The sequence below is a fragment of the Berghia stephanieae genome, chromosome 12 (genome assembly GCF_034508935.2).
Source record: "Berghia stephanieae isolate SIO BIC M18660-M18661 chromosome 12, UCSD_Bste_1.3, whole genome shotgun sequence".
Classification (NCBI taxonomy): domain Eukaryota; kingdom Metazoa; phylum Mollusca; class Gastropoda; order Nudibranchia; family Aeolidiidae; genus Berghia; species Berghia stephanieae.
The window spans coordinates 27890643-27917089 of NC_088371.1; the positions used below are offsets into that span (position 1 = coordinate 27890643).

At 38.9% G+C, this 26447-nt stretch overlaps 1 protein-coding gene across 4 annotated transcripts in view; it reads left to right on the forward strand.

The window, feature by feature from the left end:
- The window catches only part of LOC144958391 (uncharacterized), a 102010-nt gene that overhangs the window by 61291 nt on the left and 14272 nt on the right, over nucleotides 1–26447 (forward strand). For 3 of the 4 annotated variants that reach the window (XM_078890384.1, XM_078890386.1, XM_078890385.1), the window contains 9 exons: nucleotides 7813–8168; nucleotides 12422–12463; nucleotides 13598–13795; nucleotides 14612–14761; nucleotides 15374–15765; nucleotides 16784–17078; nucleotides 17844–18970; nucleotides 19996–20039; nucleotides 21789–21906. In XM_078890384.1, the coding sequence (XP_078746510.1) occupies nucleotides 7813–8168; nucleotides 12422–12463; nucleotides 13598–13795; nucleotides 14612–14761; nucleotides 15374–15765; nucleotides 16784–17078; nucleotides 17844–18970; nucleotides 19996–20039; nucleotides 21789–21906 (2722 nt within the window). Of the gene's footprint in view, nucleotides 1–2348; nucleotides 2488–7812; nucleotides 8169–12421; nucleotides 12464–13597; nucleotides 13796–14611; nucleotides 14762–15373; nucleotides 15766–16783; nucleotides 17079–17843; nucleotides 18971–19995; nucleotides 20040–21788; nucleotides 21907–26447 lie in introns of those variants that run through there. The other variant, XM_078890387.1, reaches the window with a different exon arrangement.

Genomic DNA, 26447 nt, shown 5'->3' on the forward strand with positions numbered 1-26447 from the left:
CTTACACAAACGATAGATAGGGTGATCTTCATATCATATATCCACTTATAGAAGTTTACCTTAGGTATTGCCATTGACGGGTGAATTGTCTAATACATTTGATTATAATGTGCATTTTAGCATTTTTAGGGAGGGGGTGAGGCCTGGAACAATTTGGCAGGTTTTTTTCCAGAGCATTTGGCATTTTTCTACGACCATATAAAATAATTTGGCAACCCTGCATGAGTGTCGCATAGGGTTGCCCAATGCATGCACGATTGCTTGCTTACCTGTCAGCCTGGCTGTTAGATTGCATGTGTGTGTGTGTGTGTGTGTGTGTGTGTGTGTGTGTGTGTGTATGTTTGTGTGTCGCATGTGTATACATGTGCGCGTATATTGACCCATATAGATTAGGCTCCGGATCACCAAACATTACTCCTGCTCTCAGCTCCACAAGTGTTTAAAAGATCGGCCAACATGCATAGATAGCATTGTACGTACTATATAGGATAAAATGATGCCTGTCAGTTACTGCCTCTGCTTCCCTTCTGAGGGTTTCTGCGACAGGCGTATTAAACATCACTAAATACATCTATACAATTTTTTTTAATATAGAAGAAGAGCATTTCCATCGTTTGACCTTGTTTTGGTCAATGTGCCTCTCAATAGTTCATTAACCTTTCCTCTCCCAGCAAGGACCAAATTGTTTCATTTCATACAGTATAAATCCCCAGAGACGTGTTTTTACTACACTTCAAATATCGATATATTAAACATAAATCCAAAAATGTCAACAACAGCAACTACAAGAAACGAAACACAGTACAATAACTAATGTCAAAAGTCATGTGCTCATTATTTACATTGGTGTCGAATGAGGTAACTGTAAAAAAAGGTGACTTAATACTGGTCAGTTTTTCTGGGAGCATTAAAAAAACAAAACATTGTCACCCCATCCCTTCCCTCTAGTCTTAAATTTGCTCAACATCGCTTGACTTTGTTACAATTGGGTCACGCCACACGCTACACTTGAGCTACTTTACAACCCTGGAGCACGCACACATTGCACGACTGTGCACGATCTCCACCTGATCTAAAGCTCTCATAAACTTCCTTACCGTTATCTCGTCTTGTCTTTAATCTTACCTGGCTGGCTGGCCTACGAGTCATTGAGTGACCCAAGCCTGTGTCGACCCAACGCTCTCGTACACTGACTAAACACCTTATTTTCATTTTAGCTAGAAAAGTTTGACCTTAAACATTGATCGATTTAAATGCAAAAACTCTCGACGTGTCCAAAAAATCTCGAACATGAGACTTCTGTAAAGAAATAGAAATCTCGGGTTGAGAGTTCTGTACAAGTTGATAATCATTTAAATTGATTGATATTTGAAGTAAAAGTTTTCTGGCAAAAAAAAAAATAAATTTTGGTTATTTTGGAAGAGACTGGTTGTGCATAAAAATCCAACCTTCATTCACGCTATCTCCCTGTGTAAGATTACAAGTTGAGTTTAATAAATGTGATGACGTATAAGATGAATTGTGTAGTTGTAACTCACTCACCTTTATAACAAAAGGGCATGTGCTCAAATCCCTGTTGCACTTGGCACTTGTTGCGGTAACAGACCTTAAGCTCTCAGCGCCAAGTTGCGCACAAGGCCTGACAATTTTCCTTGCATTTTTCCCGGTCTTTTGATACGGTTCTGAGCTCTGGCCCTCTGTCAGGAGAGCTAACCAATTTCGTTCCTCTCCTTTCAAACTAACGTTTTTAAGAGCTTAACCTTTATCTTCCTTCCGACACCCCTTGTGTTCCAGATTTGATCAAGCTTCCGAGCAGCTCCACTTGCAAATTCTATTCTCCTCCTCATAGTATTATAATATCTAAAGTACCCCCTCCATCTTTACTTGGTATGTGAAAGTTCCCACATCAGCTATCTCTACTTTCAGCGTTTCCTCTTTATTACCAGTCACTTGCATGCACTGAAATTTTCTTCTGTTGATTTTGAGCCGAAATAACCGCCGGGTATTGTTCGTTAGATGCTCATATTTTGATGAAATTAGAGTGATGCCGTCAGCAAATTCAAGATCCACTGCGGGTGGTTGGATGGGAGCATCACCCTTGAATCGTATACCTATGATGTTCGCATGGGTGTACGATCTAATAGTGATGTCGTTTCTTCTTCTCTTTACTAGCCTATCCTGCTTCTTTGGTTTGTGATTGTATTTTTGACAGGGGATATTTTTTTCTGTAAATCTTCTGCCTGTTTGTTCTTGGCTATTTATAATTTAGCTTATGATATCTTTAGGTTATGATTTTGATTTACATTTGTACTATTTTTGTTAGATTGCTTGTTTTTTTTTTGTTTCAGCGGTCTCTCATATAACCTCAATTGTGTTGGAAGAGACCTAAAGCAACAAACAAACAAACAAACAAACAAGATCCACTGAAAATCCATCTTATGTCATTGCTGATGTTGTCCTTTCCAGTTTCCAGTTTGTCTATGACCGGTAGGAACAAGAATCCTAACATGCAGTACCCCATTTCCATAGGAAACCGATCTGTCGTTTCAGTAACTTCTTGATAAGAATATGCCCAGTCTTGGACCAATAATTAGATGTATTATTATTGTGCATTGTTGCAATCATTTCCTCTGATAAGAAAGCCAGATAATAAGGCAACAAAGCTGCAAGTGGCCAAAATACTTTAAATTCACAGCCAATGTTTTCCCGGAGACGAAGTTGTACTATTTGACGACAGTGTTATTAGGCAGATTGCTGAAAGGCTGATACCGGCTAAAATTATGTCACAATGCACACACAACCCATTGATTGAAAGTGAGCAATGAGTTGTATAATATAGTAGAGGACAAAGCAATGAGATCATGTCATTCATTTGTAACAGAGAGAACTTACAACGACTGTTCACTTTTCATTTTATTTAGTGATCGACTCTGTATGTTGTGAAGTTTTAGGGAAGCGTCTCTCGAATCGGCCCCCCCCCCCCCCCCCCCACGAGGAAATTCCATGACAAATATATTCCACCTAGCCTTAATGCTATATGATACCCTCAAACCTCAGGTCATGAGAATGAGGGGCATCGGACTGAGACATCATCGGACTCTGAAGTTCAAAAGTGGGCTCGTATAATGATCAGCCATGGGCAATAGGGTTCCATCTTTGCCCCCATAACCCTATAGAATGTTTATGGTTCTCTCTATACCATGGGATGGGCGACTGGCCATTGAAAGATGTGAAAGACTTACGAACTGAATTTGGTCTTTGTCAATGTTCTTTCCCTTTTTATCTGTCACTTTCCATGACGTTAAGTTTGGCTTATTCTTATTCCCACGACAAGACGAGTCACTGCGTCTCGAAAATGTTCTTTTTAAAAAACACTTTTCAAGGGAACCAAGCGCTGTCGCTCAGCGCGTGTTTACTAAGTTTTCTATCTGGTTCTTTACTTCAATGTATTGAATCAGTTGATAGCAAGTTTGTCTTTGACATAACACACACCGTCATGACACACTCACACACACGCTCATACACACTTGATGAATTTTTGACAATACCAGACGTAGGTACCTAAAGTGATAAAGCAAAGCTCGTGATAGCAGTGAGTGGTGCTGATGGTGGTATTTATTGTGGTTGTCGTTGCGGTGATCTAAGGGCCAGGCAGTAGGTACAGTGGTTGTGATGTTAGGCGGTGATGGTCGCTCGAGTCAGTCATAACAGGCAGGCATGAGTTTGAGTGTCGGGCGCTGAGCGTGACGGACGGGTAAAGTCCTGGTCATGTGACCTCGATTACCTATCTAGTACGATAGGTGTCATGGAATGTCTTCTCTTTCTTGTGTGCGTTTGTCATGTGTGTGTGTGTGTGTGGGGGGGGGGGGGGGGGGGTGTTCGTTGAGTGTGCTTTATGGTGTGTGCTCTTTACTCGTTTATCATTCGTTGAGTTTTATAGGCTAAATTGCGTGGGGGAAGGGGGCTTCTTTTTTTTCTTCTTTTTGATTTGAGGGAACGATCAGATCTTGTAATCTTTAATCAGAGCCTATGTGTGTTTGTGTGTGTAATTTGTTGTTACGTTTGTCTCTTGTGTGAGAGGTATGGGGTTGTGTGCTTATATTTATACCTGTAGGACTGTGTAATCTTGATTTTGAATGCATGCCCTGAGCGAAAAGTGTCCTCTCGCATACAGCTCGTTTTTGTTGTCATTGTCGCTAACCACCCAATGTATATTGATAGTGTGTATTATGACTTTGCTATTTTAATCAAACTGTCAAATCATGAAACCGGCCCCTGGTGTGATGAAATCAATAAACCCGACGAGTGCGATGATGTAACGGTTAGTCACTCGCCTTTTGATGGATTGTTTGAATACATTTGGAGAATTTTACTTTTCATACGGTCTAACAAACCGTTTTTTATAAACCACCCATCGTATTTGGAATTTAAATGGGGAAAAATAGGGAGGGGATGGAGGGAGAAGGGGCGACTCCTCTAATATCAGAATTTATAAGATAAAGCCATACATATAAGAACATTTGTATAGCGCATTTCCTGTGGATTTTCTGTGATCTACTGATTCATTGTGTATGAATGGTGACGTTCAGGTCATTCCCTGACGACTCTACATACATTCCCCATTACGATACTCACCCTACTCTCAACAAATACACTGTTTGAAAATTTTGGCCAAAAAAACAAACAAAACAAAACGAACAAACTTGTCTTTCAAATATCGATCGATTCAAATGACCCTGATCCTCATCTTGGCAGAAACTCTCAAACCTGGGACTTCACGACAGTATACTGCCGCACACTGATCTCTCTCTCTCTCTCTCTCTCTCTCTCTCTCTCTCTCTCTCTCTCTCTCTCTCTCTCTTCCCCCCCCCCCCCCCCCCCCACTCCCCTGACCAGACCAGACCAGACCTGAAAACATTTTTGAAACAATATCGACGACTAGTTACAATGGTCCCAAACTCGTCCAAATATCTGAAACCTGAGGATTCCGATCGAAACATTTTTTTTTGCGACATAGGGAGGTCGTCTCGGGATCAATAATTGTATTTGCAACCCATCGATGCAAGGAGTAAACACGTTTGGTTTTTTTTTTAAGGCTGTGTATGTCAGTGTGCGCCGTGTCATCTAGTAAATTCAATCCTGTCATTGAAATGATTACATTGTGCGTTACGCACGTACCCACGTACCCCCAAGAAGAACAGTGTATTTCTTTCCAACATAGATATTATAATAATATAGAGTGTGCAATTGCATTTCGTCATCGCATACTAAAAATAATATGATAGTCTATGATGTGGCATTGTAACAATAGACAACAATACAAGACTGTTAGTTCTACTCTGAAATAAACCAATTTCTAAGATTTGTTGCCAGAAAACTCGTCCTTCAAATATCGATCGATTTAAACGACCCTTACCTTGTCAAACACTCTCAAACCTGGGACTTCCGTGTATTCTCCCCCAGGATTGAGAAGTTTGTCACGATTAAGGACATTTGATGGATTTGATATTTGGAGGACGAGTTTTCTGGCCAAAATTTTCAATATGTGTTGTTTTTTTAATTGGGAGTAGGACAGAGTACACGATGACTTGCCGTGCATGCAATGCAGACAATGCGAGTGTTCAAGCTTAGACTTGCTCTCTCGTGTCCCTTGTTACAGTCAATGGAGCCCCGTCTTTTTGTGTAGCGTTATTATTATTATTATTTTTTTTTTAAAGAAACAAAAAAATAGGTGCAGCTGATCAACATATAGATTACATGTTATGTATGCGTGAATGTTCGGGGTTATGAATTTATGTACAGTAGGACACGGATGGAAAGAGCAACATCCGACAGAAAAAGAAATAGTTCTTTATACCGCGGTTCTTGTTTCATTTTGCTTTGTTTTTTTGTTTTTTTTTTGTTTTTTTTTTTTTTTGTTTTTTTTTTTTGGGGGGGGGGGGGGGTTGATATTTTGTTTTGTTTTGTTTTGTTTTTTTTCTTTCTTTTTTTTTGTCTTTGTTTCTTTTTGTGTGTTTTTATTTTTGTTACGGAGAAATATTTCGAAAATCAGGATGATATATTGATGATGATCGTGATAATGATAATGATGACGATAGTAATAAAGATGATAATAATAGGGGACATTTATTTATAGGCGTGCGTTCTTTTTATCCATCAATAGTGGTTTTGGTGTGTTCTACTGATTATATTTTGTTATTCAGACCTTGCCTTTATTCATTTTTTTTAGAAAAGAAAAGATAAAAATTCCTAGATTGGCGAATAAGACGATTGTTTCAGCTGCTAGATCCAGATTTTAAAATGGCTAGAATTTTCTCTCAGGAAGAATACAAAGCTGCCAACTCGTTTATTTTTTCAACAGGATTTGACATGTCTGATTATGCATCAGTGATCATCAGGCTCTGTACTCGTCTCGGGTTGGGATTCAGTCTCGGACTTCATATTCTGTATAATCTGCATACACATTACTTATGTACAACTAACTAAGCAAGTTGTCCATGGTCCATACCAACATGGATTATTTGTAAAAAAAAAAATTTAAAAAATAAATAATTTAAGTAATTTTTTAAAAAAACAAACAAAAAAAAAAAAAACGAAAAAAAAAACGCCCTTTCGCACAAGATCCCGTCGCCTTGGCATTGGGTGGAAGAATATAGATAATCCATCAAACAGGATGTCAGATGTCAATAGGAATCACCCTTGTTGTCCTAGTGAGCAAATTTTGGGTAAATAATCTTGCCCAAGGAAAAAAAAACGAAAGTGCCTGAAGCGGGGCTCGAACCCGCGACCTTCCGGGTCACAGTGCAATGCCTTAACCACTCGGCCACTTAGATTATTTGTAGGTCTGATAAAAATCGAACGCAATTAACCAGTAAATTTTTGGCCAATCAAAACATGAAATTTGTGACACACCTTAACACGTGCTCGGACAAACACGGTTATATATATATATGCTGTGCGCTTGGCTTAAATACCTACAACATTGCCATCGGGAAATAGAACGGACCAACTCACAAAACTACCTGCAACCTTAAGGTATAGATAGAATGCGCTTGGCCAAGGAGTTCACAACATTGCCATCCGGAAGCATAACGGACCAACACACAAACTCTGTGTAACCATGAACTTTTATAGTCTGGTTAATACAGTTTAGTGAGAAAAACTCACAAACGCGGATGGCAAAAACAATAACAAAGGCCTGAGTGACGTCATCTGCATACTATCTATAAAGATGGAACGAAGATGGCGTCACTCAGGCCTTTGTTATTGTTTTTTTTTGCCATCCATGTTTGTGAGTAATTCTCACTAAACTGTGTTAACAAGACTATGTTCAAGGTTACATAATATAGTTTTGTGTGTTGGTCCGTTATACTTCCGGACGGCAGTGTTGTGACCTTCTTAGCCACGCGCATTTACATTACAACAATTAGCCCATTAATAATGGGAGCGTTCTATTCATGTTTTTGTTCAACCGAGTCATCAATCACATGGTGTGTTGCTGTCCAACGATTGGGCATTTCTCAATAAATGTAAAACGCTGTTTTGTTTATGACAGTTGTAAACATAGCCATAAGTCCTGCTGGGCAAAATGACCATAATTGTGACGTTGGCTATATCTAAAACTGTGAACACTTGTCACTATGTGGGTCATTTTTAGCACACTTTGCAATGTGACCAATGACCTCGAGCACATGAAATATAATATAGAATCATCGCCATCAGCAGAGCCGCAAACGAGTTAGTTCATAGATAACATTTTTGTCTTGCATATTCTTTTACATCTACATTTTGTCTTCTTACTATTTTTTGTAGGTGATGAAGAGGAGCAAGAAACTGGAACGACCAGAAGCAAACGAAAGTCATCTTCCTCTCCTTCCAAAGGTAAAGGAGGTGGTGGGGGAGGAGGAGGGGGAGATGGACACAAGGAGGAACTCGTAGTAGAGAGCAGAGGGAGGAAAGGGAGGACGAGACAGTCGGCGATAGTGGAGGAGAAGAAGAAAAAGAAAGAGGAAGAGGAGAAAGAAGAAGAAGAAGCGGAGGACGTCGAGGAAGCAGAGGAAGAGGAGGAGAAATCACATCAGAAGGAGGAAGAGGAGGGACTTGGAGGAGGGGCAGAAGAGGATGATGATGAAGACAGTGAGAAAGAACTTCTGATCGCGGAAAACGAGGTGGGTAGATTTGTAACGTGACAGATTTCAGTCATTCATTTATTCTCTCTCTCTCTCTCTCTCTCTCTCTCTCTCTCTCTCTCTCTCTCTCTCTCTCTCTCTGTATCTCTCTCTATCTCTCTCTCTCTCTCTCTCTCTCTCTCTCTTTCTTTTTAAAAAATTGAGATTTTATATGGCGCGATATTATTCACTAAACATGCTCAAGGCGCTTTACAAGAGGTCCCTGACCAACAGTAACACGTAACACGAGGAACGAGATGTTAGGCGAAATTACAAATTTTTTTTAGACAGAGCCAATGCTGCCAGGTACTCGCTTTTTAATACGATTAGAGAATGTGAGTAAAGAGCCTTTTCCAATAGCGAGGCTCGAAACCAGGACCTTCCGATCCTAAAGCGAGTGTCAAACCACAAGACACACTCTCTCTCTCTCTCTCTCTCTCTCTCTCTCTCTCTCTCTTTCTCTTTCTCTCTCTCTCTCTCTCTCTCACACACACACACACACACACAGAGACCCTCACTCATTCAACTATCCCCCATACATTTATTCTCACACCTCACACACGTATTCAATCAATTACCCGTCCCCCCTCACATATTCATTCAATTCCTTTGCTCATTTGCTCTCCCAATCACTCACTCATTCTCACCACAACTCACTCACTCTCACCACCACTCTCATCACCCACCCATCCACCTAATCATTTACCTCACATACCACCACACACATCACTTACTACCAACACACTCTCACCTACAACACTCACACACTCACCCTCAACAACTCACTCTATCTACTCAAGACACACTCTACACTTCCACAACTATCACACTCACACACTCACTCTCACCAACTCACACACTCACTCTCACCTACTCACCACCACTCAATCTCACACTCACACACTCAAACTATCACCTACTCACACACTCACTCTTACCTACTCACACATTCGCTCTCACCTACCCAAACACTCACTTTCACCTACGTGAATACTCACTCTTATCTACTCACACTCACTCTTATCTACTCACACTCACTCTCACCCATTCACTCACACACTCACTCTCACCGACTCACACACTCACTCTCACTACTCAACCTCACACTCACCTCTCACCACTCACCATCACTACACACACTCACTCTACCTACTCACCTCACACACCTCTCACCTACTCACAATCCCTACCACTCTCACCTACTCACAATCACTCTCTACCACCTCACACTACACTTCTCACCTACTCACACTCCACCTACTCACAACTTTCACCTTACTCCACACTCACCTACCTTACTCAACACTCAAACTTCATACTCTACACTCACTTTACTTCTCACACCTCACTCCCACTCACTCACTCTCCATCTCACTCACACACTCACACTCTACTCACACTCACTCTCACCATTCCTCACACACACTCACCTACTCACATCACCTCACACATCACTCTCACCTACTACACACTCATCTCACCTACTCACACACTCTCTCACCTACTCACACACTCACTTCACTACTACATCAACTCACCATCACACACTCACTCTCTCCTACTCACACACTCACTCTCACCTACTCACACTCACTCTCACCAACTCACACACTCACTCTCACCTACTCACACACTCACTCTCACCTACTCACACACTCACTCTCACCTACTCACACACTCTCACCTACTCACACACTCACTCTCACCTACTCACACACTCTCACCTACTCACACACTCACTCTCACTCTCACCTACTAACACACACTCTCACACTCCACTCACTACTCACTACTCATCACCTACTCACACACTCACTCTCACCTACTCACACTCACTCTCACCTACTCACACTCACCTCCACTCTCACCACTCACCACTCTCTCACTTCACCATCACTCTCACCTACTCACACACTCACTATCACTCACTCCATCACCTACTCTCACCACTCACACTCACTTCTCACCTATCAACTACACCACTCTCACTACTCACCTACTCACTCCACCTACTACCACTCTCACTCTCACACTCACTCTCACCACTCACACACTCACTACTCACCTACTCACACACCACACATCTCACCTACTCACACACTCACACTCATCACCCTCACACTCACTCTCAACACTCCACCACACTCACCCTACACCCACACCACTCCACACACTACCACATCACCACTCACACTCACCTACTCACACTCAACTCACACCACTCCACACTACTCACCACTCACTCACTCCTCACCTACTCACACCACCACTCTCACCTACTCACACACCACTACTCCACACACACTTCACCACTCACACCACTACTCCACTACTCACTCACTCACTCTCACACACCACACACTCACTCTACACACCACACCACTCACTCCACAACACTCTTACACTCACTCACACACACCTCATCCACTCACTACTCACACCACACACCACTCACACACTCACCTCACCACTCACACACCTACTCACAACCACACCACACCATCTCAACACTTCACTCTCACACTCAACACCACTCTCACCTACTCACACATCCACCACACACACACACCTCTACTCCACACCACACACCACACCTCCCCTCCACACTCACTCACTCACCCTACACTCACCTCCTCTCACACATCCACCACTCACCATCACACTCACCTACTCACACTCACTCACCTCACCCACTCCACCACTACACTCACACTCTCACCACTACACCACCTACTCACCACCTACTCCAACCACACTCACTACTCACCTACTCACACTCACTCTACACCTCACACCACTCACACTCACTCTCACCACTCACACCCATCATCTCACACACACTCACATCACCACTCTCACCTACTACATCACTCCCACTACTCACACACTCACTTCACACACCACTCACCTCACCTCACACACTCACTATCCCATCACTCCACTCACCTCACTACCCACACTCACTCTCACCTCACACTCACCTACACACACTCACCTCTCACAACACTATCACCACTTCAACCACCCACTACTCCCTTCACCTACTCACACCACTACATCTCCCTACTCACACACTTCACTCTCACCACACTCACTTCCACACTCACACTCATCTCACCTCTCACACACCTCACTACTCCACACACTCACCTCCCACTCCACACCCTACCACACTCCACTCTACACACTACTCACACTCACTACCACACCTCACACTCACTCAACCACACTCAACCCCTCAATCACACATCACCTACACACTACTCACCTCCACTCACCAATCTCTCACTCTCACACACCATCCACTCACCTACTCACCCCCTCCACTCTACACCTCTACATCTCTACTCACTACTCACACTCAACTACTCACTCTCACCTACTCCACACTCACTCTCCACTTACTCCACTCACTTCACTACTCTCCACTCACACTCACTCTCTCACCTACTCACTCCACCTCTCACTACCACTCTCCCACTCACTCACCCCACCTCACACACTCACTCCATCCTCTCACCTACTCCTACCTCACTCTTCACACTCACTCACTCTACTACACATTCTCATACTCACCTACTCACTTACTCACTCTCTCACCTACTCACACATCACTTCAACTCACCATCACTCTCTCACTACTCACAATCATCTCTCACTACTCACACACTCATCTACTACTCCACATCATTCTCTCACTATCACCACTACCTACTACACACTCACTCTCTCACCTATCACACCACTCTCACTACTCCACACTCTCACTACACACATCCTACTACTCACACACCACCACACAATCACTTCTCATACACACACTCACTTCTCACTACTCACACTCACTCTCACCTACTCACACACTCATTCTCTCACCTACTCGCACACTCATTCTTTCACCTACTCACACACTCACTCACCTACTCACACACTCACTCTCTCACCTACTCACACACTCACTCTCTCACCTACTCACACACTCACTCTCTCACCTACTCAAACACTCACTCTCCCTTATCTCACACACTCACTCTCCTCACCTACTCGCACACTCACTAACTTGCTCCCCCAATTACTCTACTTATAACTCTCATCCATTTATTACTCTCATCCATCCGTTCACTCACTCAATCTAACCGATTCCATTAAAGGAAACCACTTACAATTTTCATTTCTTCACATCCCTCATGATAAGCTAAGTGTACATTTTTCATCATGTGCATTAATTAAATTTGATATTATTAATTTTTCAGGACGACAAGGACTCTGATGACTGTGATTCAGACCTCTCTGAGGTAGGTGCTTTAACCATACATGTGATAATCCACCCATTCCTTCAGGGTCATTTTCTTACAGGGATTCAAATTAAGTAAAATACAAAACTCAACTCAACTTGACATGGATTTGAACCAAGTTTGTGAGGGTACGATCCTTTTGCTCTACTGATTGAGCTCACAACCAGATTGTAGCCTTTTATCAATTTCAAAAAGTTTATCAAATGGCTGAGTGGTCACTGTGACCCCGGAGGTCCTTGTTCCAAGCCCCTTTTTAGACCCTTTTTTTTTTTTACCCTGGGGAATATTTTTAATTCCCCCAATTTGTTCATTTGGTCAACATGAATGATAAACGACCATCTGCCTGTTTTTTTGGGGGTTTTTTTTTTGGTTTTTTTTTTTGTTTTACATTGCAGTCATCATAGTTAAAGGTACATGTCAGTGCTTGTCTATGGATTCTCCTGGCTTGTGGGATATGCCACGTGTACAGATGTGTATTTATTTATTTGGAAGGTCCAGGGTCATTATTCAAATCAAAATTTTATAGATCTCCAATGGAAACCGCTACATGAAAGACGTTCCATCAACAAACTCCTCATATTCAATAAAGCACAAAAAGGAAAACTTGAAATTTCAACTAGCCATTTGAAACGGAACAACAAAAAAAGAAACTCATCATTTAATTTTGAAATCCCCCACTCAAGAACTAACCATCATCTTTACTCTTTCTTCCCCTCCACCATCCGACTTTGGAACTCCCTACCAACCGATTGTTAACAACTGATGACTTCAAAAAATCACTCCCTGCTTCCCTCTAAAACCCCTGTTACTGAATAGAATGCCATACAATCTTCAGCCTGAAGCTTTGACCTTGAAGGAAGAAGAAGAAGGAAAGATGATTGTTATTTTACTCAAAAATGAATTTGTGGTTAAATTGAATGACATTACATCTGTTTTATAGTATTCTAAAGTGACGATTCATATAACGCCAAGTCTTTTAGGCTAATAAAATATTTTTTCCTTCTTAAAATTCATATTTTTCACAAAGTTTAGAAATGTTTTATGTTTTTCTTTTTATTTGGTCCATATGGTGGGTATGAAGCTCTTCTTTAGATCTTTTAAAAATTTCTTTCTTTTTTCCTTTCCAATTTGTAGGATTTAGAGCCACCCTTTCACAACGGCACCATGACGAGACGGCAGGCCAGTCAACTCAAAGAGACAGGCAGTGGTGATCTAACCGGTGCCAAGAAGAAGAATCGAACCTGTGATTACTGTGGAGTGGTGAAAGCTACCCCAGCTGCCTTGGTCAGGCATTTAAGAAAACACACTGGGGAGAGGCCTTTTGTTTGTACGGTAAGTCATTCATTCAGGAAGAATCACGTGGGGTAGCGGTGGGGGAAGGTTCTTTCCTGGTTATGATATCCACTTTGCATTTCTTTTCATATCTGTTGTCTTTTCCGGGTAACTTTGTGACACTCTTCTGAAAGGAGTCTATTTTGCTCAGATATTTTTATGATGGGGACATAGTCAAACATGCCAACCGGTACCAACACACAAAACTATGTGTAACCTTGAATGTTTATAGTCTGGTTAATACAATTTAGTGAGAATTATTCATAAACGCGGATGGCAAAAAGCAATAACAAAGACGTGAGTGACGTCAACTTCATACTATCTATATGTCATACATCAACTGTTGTTTTAGAGGGAAGCAGGGAGCGATTTTTTGAAGTCATCAGTCAAAAGGGCTTGTTTACAATCGGTTGGTAGGGAGTCCCAAAGTCCTCTCCTTACCAACCACCATCACATTTTGTAAATTTGTACTATTATTATAATTTCAGTTCGTTATATAATGCTGGTTCTAACTAATATTTTTCTCATACCTTTATGAGGATTTGCATAGAATTATGCATGTAAACATATTCTATAATTTAAATGGCCTCAGGCCACATTTAAGCTTTTACTTCTTGTTAAATAGAAAGTTTTAAGTGGAGATTAAATTGAACTAACATCTTTGACAATGAAGCCAACAATTAAAATCTGTGTATTGCTAATGAGCTTAAAATGGATTATTTCTTCACTAAAATTACTGTATTTTGGTTTTAAAATTTATAATTATTATTATTATTATTAGTATTATTATTATTATTATGTTTTTTATGCCCCCAGCTGTGTGGTAAAGCCTACAAAGCTAAGCGTAGCCTGAACCTCCATGAGAACACAGTACACAAAGGCCTAGCCAAGAACCCCCTGCCTACCCAGGTACCTCTGGACAACTCGGCAGGGACATCTTTTGCTCTTGGGGACTCCCTCAAACAGGTGATTTGATTTGATCAAGAAAAGCAAAAAAATGAATTGGGACGTACCTTATTCATCTTTCCAGTCTCTTTAAACTATTTAAGAAATTAAGGAGCAGGCATCGGTGTAAGATAAAGATCTGAAGTGTGTATGAAAGGTGCCAGACAAAGGAAGAAAGAAAAATACAAGAAAAAAAAACATACCAAAAAATCAGTCTACTTTGACCGGGGATCGAACTTCAGACCTTCTGATTACAGGTAATCAGAGGGTCTGAGGTTCGATTTCCCAGTCAAGGTATACTGATTTTTTGGGATGGTTTTTTATCCTTGTTTGAAGCACGGCCAATGACTGGTGCACATGGAAAAACTATGTAGATTGTCCCTACTGTTTTTGAAGAAGTCATGGAATGATTTAGAAAATCACAGTCAATAATTCCAGAAATTTTCTGTGATTTCATTTTACTTTTGCAAATAGGGCAGATATTTTAAATAACAGCAAACATAAGTAATCTCATGGATATGTGAGTTTACTTAGATGGACATTTCATTGTGTTTATTGTTAATGTCATTGAAGAAAGACGTTTTGCTTGCAATATCAGTATAAATTTGATTATTTTGTCTGTATTTTGAACAGGTGGGTGGTCTGCCTCCCCCAATATCTGAAGCCACCAAATCTTTACTAAGGGAAACTTTGGAATCGAGCAGGAAAGCCAGAGATGCTGGTAATGTCTCAGCTGTCGGTGAAAACGGGGACATCATTACCACAGAAGTTACTGACGTTACAGAGACAGATACATCATCTTTACCTGCCAGTGAGAGGTTGTCGGCCCCCAATCTTGTGAACCTTCTCACCGCAGACTTATCCAAGAAAGTGGAGCAGATATTAGCAACGTCCAGTAGCTCTGCCTCAATAACGTCATCATCATCATCATCATCATCATCATCACCTCTGGTGTCATTGTCATTGTCTTCATCCTCATCGAACACAGTATTGTCAGCCAGTGCATCTTCACCACTGCTATCTGTGTAAGTTTGGCTGAGAAGTTTTGAGGTTATTGTAAGGATCTCTTCTATCTTGTTAATAATGGTGTTATAATTGTTGTTATTCTTATTCATTATACTATCATCATCACATCATCATCATCATCATCATCAGAGTCTGTTGTCTGTTGTCATGGTAGCTTTTGGTCTCACTCTGGAAGGAAATAAGGTTGTTGCCCAGGGCCTGGATGGGATTTTTAGCCCCAATGAAAACAGTTGCAGACCTACTTACTACTACGAAAATTTCATAGAATTACGAATATTTGGGTCCTAATTGACAGTTATATAAGATCTTTAATTTAATAGACTTCTTGTAAACAAATTTTTGCTGCTAGAGTTAGAATACAAAAGAGTTCAAAGCATTAATTCAATGCATTTAAACACAATTTGGTAATTTTAAAAAGTAGTTATAATGTCCACTATATAATTACCCCTGAAAACTACGAATTTTCCGATTTCAAGTAGGCAGATCTACAGTTGGATAAACTTCACCTTTTTTAAATTTGAGCAACCTTGTTCCAAAAAGAGGATCCTAAAGTCACGTGTGTTGTGTATCATCTTCTTGTTGAAATATTTCCCTTTGTCATGTTTTGTTTGGGGTTTTTTTAGCTCTAAATTATTGATTTATGATATTTTTATCCTTCACATCATGTGGTTACCTAGCTTAAATCATTTCAGTGATATCTTGAATATGAGTGTGTTTTAGCAAAACTCTGCTCGTATCTTAGTTTTCTATCTGCTTCATCTCAATAACGTGGAAAGTTCGTTGAATTAGGGAAGGAAATCTATTAATAATAATAAAAATAATAATAATAATAATAATAATAATAAATGTACATTTATATAGCGCATATGCCGAAGCTTCACAGCGTTTCACATTGACCATCAGTAAAAAACATTACACACTGCAGATTCGGACATACGAACAAAAGCTCACACGCGTCCAATTACACACACACACTCACACACACACATTCCTTTTATTTCTCAATTTTTCTTTCAGACCAAAGATAAAGACTGACACAGCACGTCATATAGAACAGTCTGAAAATGATGGAAATTCGAAAGGAGAGGAAGAGGAAAAGATGGAAGAGGGTGTCGAAGAGAACCAGGTTAGGCTAGGAGGAGAAGAGGATGATAAAGAGGAAGATAGGGAGGAAGAGAAGGTTGAGGTTGAGGAAGAGCAAGCTCAAGATCTTAGTATTCACCCGAGGAAGAAAGTTGGAAACAAATCCAAAAGCAAGGATAATGAAGTCGCTGATGTACCCAGTGGAGCTGATGAGAAAATAGCCTGTGAGGTAAGGAAATGAGTTGGCTAGGTTTCCAGAGTAAATGAATATCATCATGCATCTTTATTGTCATCATCATCATCATTTTCATGTATTCGTTTTCAAGGGGATAGCCACAAGTGGGAGAAAAATAACATATGTGACCTGCTGCCTCCAAATGGTATTATTTCGGTATGACTTAGATGACAAAAATTGTTTTTGTAATCAAAAGTATGATTGATTTTATAGAAGGAATGAAGATGACAACACTCAGCCTTTTGTTATTATTCTTAGACAGCCTTAATACTAAATTATATTTGGCTGGCGGATGTTATCAGTATTTAACTAAACACACATCATCACTTTTTTTACTGAAGACAATAGATGTAGTTTTTTAGAATGACATAACTGAAATTTCACATTTCTGGCCATTTCTACATTAAAATCACTTTTTAGTATCTGGGTCACCACAGCATAATACCAGTTTGAGATGATAAATCACATATGAGCAAGGTTGTCAATTTTCCGTATATTTACGGAATTCAGTACCTATGTTATAAACCCTCAGTATATTTTCCAATCACCTGCTAAACAGAAAAAAGTAAGTACAAAAAGTCTTTTTACTTGAGTTCAGCACTCAGAAAGGGGTCGGTTCAATGTGTTTGTTTAAAAGTTCAGTAAATTTTTGTCTTCTCTGTATGAGTTTTGAGACGTTACAAGGAAATCCCCACTTGTGCTTACAACTCTCTCATCAACGTTAACTCTTTTTTTTTTTTTTTCTTTCTTCCTCTCCAGTTTTGTCCTGAAACCTTCCAGCAGGAATCCCACAAAGTCGACCACATTCGTAAAACACACGGCATCATCCTCAACTTGTCTCACAGCAAAAGCGATGTCAACAACAAACACACCTCATCTGTGATATTGCAACAACCACCGACTATATCTGATGCTGCAAAACTAAGCCATACTGTGATGCCTCCTACGACGCTGACAACTACAGCAACACTTGCTGGGGCAGGAACTACAGCTGCCTCGGCTTTCTCTAAAAAATCAACAACACATCATCAACATCAACAACATCATCATCAGCATAAACAAAAACACAACCACCACCAGCAACAACGACAACAACAACAACAAGCAAACTCAGCAACAACCTCTAATATTAGAATATCCTCTAATACTAATCAGAACTCCAATATTTCCATCAATAACATCAATTCTTCTAATACAACTACTTCTAATTCCAATCCAACTGAACATCAACTACAAGCATTCACCAAAGTGGATGCCAAAAGGAATACACCTGCCTCTTCATTGTCCCGAGATGTAGGTTACCCAGGAACAGGAAGTAGTAATAGCGTTACAGGAAATAATCCCAATGCAATGTCTAACACCACCAGCGCTTTCATGGACCCAACCTGGGCTGCTATGATAGCAGCTGCAGCCTCGTCATCCCACCAAAATTTTGATTCTCTCAACAGCTACAACAACAACCCCACCTCCACCAACGCTTTTTCCGCTCTCCTGGCCAAACAGATGAGAAATCAACAACTGACATACGAGATGTTTCAACCGCCTTCATCATCCTCATCATCGTCTCCTTCCTCATCATTATCAACGCTTAAACCACCATCGCATCTCTCAGCCATTTCATCGTCGTCATCTTTATCATATCCTGCATTGTTATCATCAACGTCTTCGTTAATGCACCAAGTAGGAGTAGGAGGAGGAGGAGAGGGAGGAGTGGTGAAGATTGAGAATGGCCTGTCCGTGCCGATACCCAGTTTGACATCATCCACTACAGCAGGTGTTGCTGGGATTGCCGACAATAATAACCCCACTAGTGGCCAAGCTGTGGTGATTCCCATGGAAGAGAATAATGCTTTGCCTTATTACGTTACCTCTCGAATCTTACAGGAGTGAGTCATTGTGGTTGTTTTTGTTTACAATAACAATTAATTAAAGCTCATTTATTTTCTTCCATTCTGGTATTATTAAATTAAGGTGAACAAGGAATTGCAAATTGTTACAAATTTTAAGCTGGAATATTTGGATTGAAATGATACGGTTTATTGAGAATGATTGACTTCAAAAAAAAAAAAGAGAGGTAGCAAATTTAGGGTTAAGTAACAGTTTTTAAGAAAAGAAATGAATGAATGTCTTTAGCCATTGTGCTTTACTGATACTTAAACAGTTTTATCTGGTTAAGTATTTCAGCCTTTTGTTGTATTTGTAAAGAATCTCTTTTGCCAATATTCTTGTGTGTGATCATTCCATATCATCAACTTAATGTTGGCTTTTACCGATATGGTATCCCAGGTTTGATGGTCGCAGCTTACAGCTATTTGATATTTTCAATTCCAGACATTGTCTAATTGGTTATGGCATTGCACTGTTCGAGCCCTTCTTCAGGCACTTTAGTTTTTTTCCTTGGGCAAGATTATTAACCCTCAATTTGCTCACTTGGACAACATGGGTGATTCCTGTTGACATCAGACATTTTGGTTGATGAATTATCTATATCCCTTCGTGGAATATATTCCTTCGTGGAATGCCTAGGTGATGATATCTTATGATGTCGTGGCCGAAGGGCATAATTTTATTTTTTTAAAACCAAAAATAGTGTTTTGCATCAATCATTTTAAAGGAGTTATTGACATTTGTAATTTTTATGTATTAGTTCCCCAAATTTCTATTCCTCTTGAAGTCGCTTTCCAGCATTTTGTCAGAGTCCCATGATTTTTCATTTTTCATTCTAGTAATAGGACTGTTGATAAGACATGGAACGAGATAAAAAAAGTTAGCTAAAGATAGAGAGGGATGGAAACTATTTTGTCTGTGGTCTATATACCCTGACCCAGGGTGAAATAGGCATTGATGATGATGAATGGGACTGTCACATTTGTGATTTGATAAAATGATAATTTCCCCTTTGTCTCCACAGTTTTAATCCAGATGATGTGACATTACCAGAATCAGACAAATGGGGTTTGTATTCATTCAGTTTGATTTTCCATCTCTATAAATCAGCTTAGTTACCTCAATTGGGGAATCAAACCTCAGACATTTTAATGGTGTGACAGATGTGTTACCATTCCATTCTCTAAATTAGCTAGCCAACTATCTGCACAAATTCAATGCTTATGTTTTATACAAAGATTATGATTATGATGCTTTGAACTTCTATCACTTTCCTACCAATAACATTGAAAATGTTGCTGCTTGAAGCTAGAAGGAAAAAATAACGATAAGTATTGAAATGTAAGCTTCAATTTATTAAACGAAAACAGATACTGTGGATGTTTCAGGTTTCCTCTTTATCAACAAAACACGAAACACATTTGTCTTTAAGTCATTCGTCCAAAACATGTTTTGTTGATAAAGGGGAAACCCGAAATGTCGACAGTATCTGTCTTCGTTGAATAAATTGAAGCTTACAATTGAATACTTATCGTTACAAATAACATTGAACATTTACAAATCACAAAACGTAGACAAAGGCCTGAGAATTGTTGTAATCCGATACAATACACAGTGCGACTATGTGGTCTAGTGGTATGACACTTACCTTTGTATTGGAAGGCTGAAGCACAGCCGATATAATACACATTGCGACTATGTGGTCTAGTGGTATGACACTTACCTTTGTATTGGAAGGCTGAAGCACAGCCGATATAATACACAGTGCGACTATGTGGTCTAGTGGTATGACACTAACCTTTGTATTGGAAGGCTGAAGCACAGCCGATATAATACACAGTGCGACTATGTGGTCTAGTGGTATGACACTTACCTTTGTATTGGAAGGCTGAAGCACAGCCGATATAATACACAGTGCGACTATGTGGTCTAGTGCTATGACACTTACCTTTGTATTGGAAAGCTGAAGCACAGTTGATTCCTTAGAGAAGGCTCTTTTCTATTATTCTTTCACCATACTCAGGTGTAAAACAAATACCTGACAGTAAACAGCATCGTCTCTGTCGGTAAAAAAATTTGTAATATCACCTAACAGGCGTCATTTCTCATTCTTCATGTTAAGTGTTGCTTTTGGCCAGGGAACGTTTGTAAATTGCTTTGAGCACGTTTAGGGATATTCTGATATATAAATGCTCTAGTTTTTGGGGGTTTTTTCAATTTTTTAAATTTTGTTTTGTTTTAATATAAAAGTTAAAAAAATTAGTGAAGACAAGTGCAAGACAAAAATTTGCAATATGTTGTATGAGAGAGAGTGTGAGTGTGAGTGAGTTGTATGAGTGAGTGCAAGAGTTGTATGAGAGAGTGAATTGGATAAGTGAGTGAGTTGTATGTGTGAGTGAGTTGTATGAGTGAGTGAGTGAGTTGTACGAGTGAGTGAGTGAGTGAGTTGTATGTGTGAGTGAGTGAGTTGTATGTGTGAGTGAGTTTTACGAGTGAGTGAGTGAGTTGTATGAGTGAGTGGGTGAATTGTACGAGTGAGTGAGTTGTATGAGTCAGTGAGTTGTATGGGTGAGTGAGTGATTGAGTTGTATGGGTGAGTGAGTGATTGAGTTGTATAGCGAGTGAGTGAGTGAGTTGTACAATAAGAATTGCAGAAAAATCTGATAGACTTTAATGGTTTTGAAGTCATCATTTTTTAAAAGGTGACGACTTTGGATTTGATCTCTATAAAGTTATGTGGTAATGTTTTGTTTCTTGTTGGATTTTTTGTTTGTTTTTTTTTTCCATTTAAAAATAACAACAACTGACTTTCTTCAGTGACGGCAGAGGACGGAGGCCACCGCCAGTGTCGTACCACAGTCATGAAGGAGACTGTTCTGGCAACACGTCTGGATGGTATCAACAATATCACGGGACGTCTGGCAACTGTTTACAAGTGAGTGTTGTCCAAATTTGTTTGTATTGATGACGAGATTGTAAAAGAAATCTAGACGTAGATACATTTGACTGGCCGTGATATGTTCTGCATTTAATATCTTATATATCTTACTCACTTAACGTAGAACACCTTCCCAATGTTCAGAATGGAAAATGGTTGATTCAAATGTTAACTCTCAAACGTTCCACAAATAGAAACCACGATCACCGGTGATCGTGACAACGCCCCCTTTTTCATAATCCCATTTTGCGGTAAAAAATCGCCAGATTATGTGTTGAAACTATTATTTTATTATAAAAGAATGATTTTCATTTAATAATTCATCACAATTATGTTAAAAATGTAAAAAAATGTTACGAAATAACGAGAGATACGAAAGCTAGGTTGCTAACGACTCCATCCGTTACCTTCGATCCGCCATTTTGTTTCGGGAAATCTTTCTACAACTCCAACTCACAATTTATCAAATTTATATTATTTAAACTTTTTGCACCATGGCAAATCTCAAAGAGTCTGAAATTTATGACATCCTCTTCAACGTGGATGTAAGTGATGACGAGGATGATGATGAAATTGAGTCCGAATGGTCTCAAGAATTCGACCTGCCGTACTCGCCAAATATGGGATCTGACAGTGAGAACGACGAGTAAGTATTTTTCAGAAATCTTCTCAAAGTAACATCAAACGATCACATAATGCCCATGATATGTATATTTTATTCAACTTAATTATCTATTTCATTAATATAGTACAAAAAGTTTGTTTTTTTTTGGTTTATAATTGTATTTATGAAGTGCTTGAGTTTGACTAGGACGAGTGAAGTGTTGTGTGTTGAAAATGTAAACAAACATGGAGGTCAGAAGACGGTTAGTTCGGCCACTTGAATGAGATATAGAAATGATTTGTATGTCTTGATTTGATGTGTCGACAGTTTGTATAATAAAATATTGTTCTTTTTTCTTTCTTCCAGCGAGATTCTTATTCCGTGTGAGGACTGTGGGAATGAAACTGGGAGACATGCACAAGTCCCTACTCCTACTGATGATACTGACACTGCCACTGCCACAACTAGTTCTGCTTGTCAAAGAAAAAGGTGAGAACTGACCTGATATTTAGTTGTTCTTATAGAGCATTTATATTCATATTGACTGTTTTGTGTTTTCTGATGTATTATTGTTGATATTATGTTATATATTCAGTTTTGGGTCTACAGGAACATTATTTATAGTATTTTTACTCTACTCAACTCTATGTCAAGAAATATTATTCCAGAACTAGTGTGTGATGTAAAAAAGGGAGAGTGATAAAATATTTTGATATTTTATATTTATATGTGTAATTAATTGCTTTCTCCTTTCAGAATTATTTTTCATTTCCTTTGTTTTCAAAGTACTTCTTTTATTTTAATTCTTGTTATTATTATTTTCTTCAGGCGTTCGGATCATGATGAAATCCCTGGCCCATCACAGCCGAAGAAACTATGTGTGGATGGTGGTCCCGAGAACAAAGTGCCACCCTTTCTCCCTGAGCGAGTCCCTGGTCCACGCCTGCCTGATACGGTGACTCGCTTAGATCACCGAAAATTTTTAACGCCTTTAGATTTTTTTAGTTTGTTTTTTACTCAAGAACTGTTGTCTTTGTTTTGTGAGTGGACGAATGATTATGCGAGTATGTGTGTGGATTCGAAACCGACGTTGTATAAGAGGTGGAAGGATGAACCTGTGAATGTGGATGAAATGTATAGATTTATTGGTTTGTTGATGTACATGAGTTGTGTGAAAGTGGAGCGTGTTACTTTATATTGGTGTGAGGAGACATTGTTGAATGGTTTGTGGGCGCGTCGGTTTTTGTCAATTTGGCGTTATAAATGTCTTATGAGTTTTTTAAAATAAGTAATTTTAGAACAGAAAATAGAGATGATAAATTATGTAAAGCTAGATTTATGATGGATTATATTCGTAGAAAATGTATGAAATTGTTTCAACCTTATCAGAATATTTCAATAGATGAGAGGATGGTTAAAAATAAGGGAAGGTATAGCTTTAGAATGTATATGAAGGACAAGCCAACAAAGTGGGGAATGAAATTGTGGGTTTTAGCAGATTCAAAGACAGGGTATACACACAATTTTGATGTTTATTTGGGTAAGGTAGGGGGTAATACAACAAATGGTTTAGCTTATAATGTGGTTATGCAGTTGCTTGTTGGCTTGTTCAATCAAGGATATCATTTATATGTGGATAATTTTTATACTAGTGTTCAACTTTTTAAAGATTTGGTTGTGAAGAATGTGAGAGCTTGTGGGACAATAATAGTTAATCGAAAAGGATTTCCAGTTAGTCTAAAGAACGTTAGAGAATGGGAAAAGAGGGTTAAGAGGGGGGAGTTTAGATGGCATAGGGATGGTGATATTTTAGCTTTACAGTGGAAAGATAATAAGACAGTTTCATTTATATCTACAATACATGATGCAAATAAGGAGGCAGTAGTACAACGTAGGAGTAAAGATAATGGGGTTTTCAGAAAATTAGATGTTGCACAGCCTGAATTAGTTAAAGATTACAATAAGAATATGAATGGGGTAGATTTGTCTGATCAACTTATTGGGAAATATAATAGTCTTAGAAAAACACACAAGTGGTGGAAAAGTTTATTTTTTCATTTTATTGACATTGCTAGGGTTAATAGTTATATTCTGTTCAAAGAATATAGAGCTAGGCATAGTGATATTGAAGAATTACAGAGACCAAAACAGTATAATCAGTTAGATTTTACTCTGGAGTTAGCCAGGCAGTTAGGCGGGATAGATGATCTAGAGGGTCCACCACTTGCTTTAAATACAAATTGTAATTGTAAATGTAAAAGTAAATCTAAAGCAAATAGCAGGAATAGTGATAATAATGATATAGATGAAGAAATTAAGTTAATCCATCCAATTTTACCAGATGCTTCTTCAAATTCAAGGGGTGATTGTAGGTTATGCTTAGATAGGGGGAAAGTACAGAAAACTAGACATAGGTGTTTATATTGTAAAAAATGGTTTTGTTTACAGCCGGATAGAAAATGTATGTTGTGGTATCATACAGTTCTTGAGTAAATTATTTGATTTATTATTGTATTTTAAAATGCTCTTTGTTTTTTAAATGTTAAATTGTCTGTATATTTTTATTTTATTTTGTTAAGGTACTGTTACTGTGAAATTAAAATATTTTCGCACTCTGCGAATAATCATTCGTTTTCGCTCTTTGCGGAAAAAAAAATACTATTCGCTCTCTGCGAATACATTTACATATATAAATAAATATATATGTATACTGAAGTCCTTTATTATATTTATCCATGTATTATCAATTGTATCAGTAAGAAGGAACTTGTGTATTTTTTTGGTGTGTATAGTTCAGTCTTTGCACTAAACAAGTGACACACAAGTGAATTTTAAAATAATTATATAATTTTACTTTTGTAATGGAATTATTACCCCAAAACCTTTTCACCATGTTGAAATGTCTTCTTGTATCATGTGTTTAGGTCTGTTGACCAAGATATATCCAAAATATGCCAAAGAAATGCTGACATAAGCAATTTAGAGACATTTTTGTGAACATGTAAAAATTATTGGATTATGCCCCTTGTTTGAGTAAATGTGTGGATACATTTGAGACCCCACCAGATGCTCAATTTATGCATTACATACTTGAGTTTTGCATAAAAGTTGTAAGACATGATGTATTTTTAGAAAATAAACTTGTTTTGATCATAATTTTGAACAGTTATTTTTTTCCTTCTTGGCATTTGCAGAAAATGCAGTTTTTACTTGAAAATTTGAGACCCTACCTTGACACATAAATCATATTTGTGTCCAGGAAAGTGCCTTGAAATTATAAAAAACTTTAAGAATGTGAAACTAAAACATCTGACGAGCAAATTGATATATAACATGCCAGCATTAGCGCACAGTGAGTGAGTTCAGGGTATCCTAATGTACCTGCACCCCCTCCATTTACAATTTTTGCTCAAAACAGTGGAACGTTTGAGTGTTAAGAAATTTGTTGTATATATATTCAAAATAAGAAGAAGAGCCTTTAACTGGTATTGGTTCAGTGCAAGTACTCCCACCTCATTGTCATCCTCACTAACAGGAAGATGACACAAAACCCACATGCTAAAAATGATGGTGTCTGGTGAAACAAATTTGATTTTTTGATGAAATCATCATGATGTCTAATTAATCTTATAATACAGGCAAATCATCGTCATGTCAATTGTAAACACCATGTAAAATTTGGTGAGGATTGGTCAAGTGGTTTCAGTGTTATAAAAAATCCAATTTGCCAAATAGATACTATTATTTTTTATAGTAAACACTTTATCCCTTGGGGCAAAAACATTTCTTTTGACATCCACAAAGAGTTAACTATATGTGAAAAGAAAAGAATTCAACCTTATCCAAATCTTTGAGACACGTTTCCAAATTTTAATTTGGGGTGAAAGTTCATTCAAGGAGGATTTGCCCTCTAGGTCTTTTTGCCGTTTAAAAT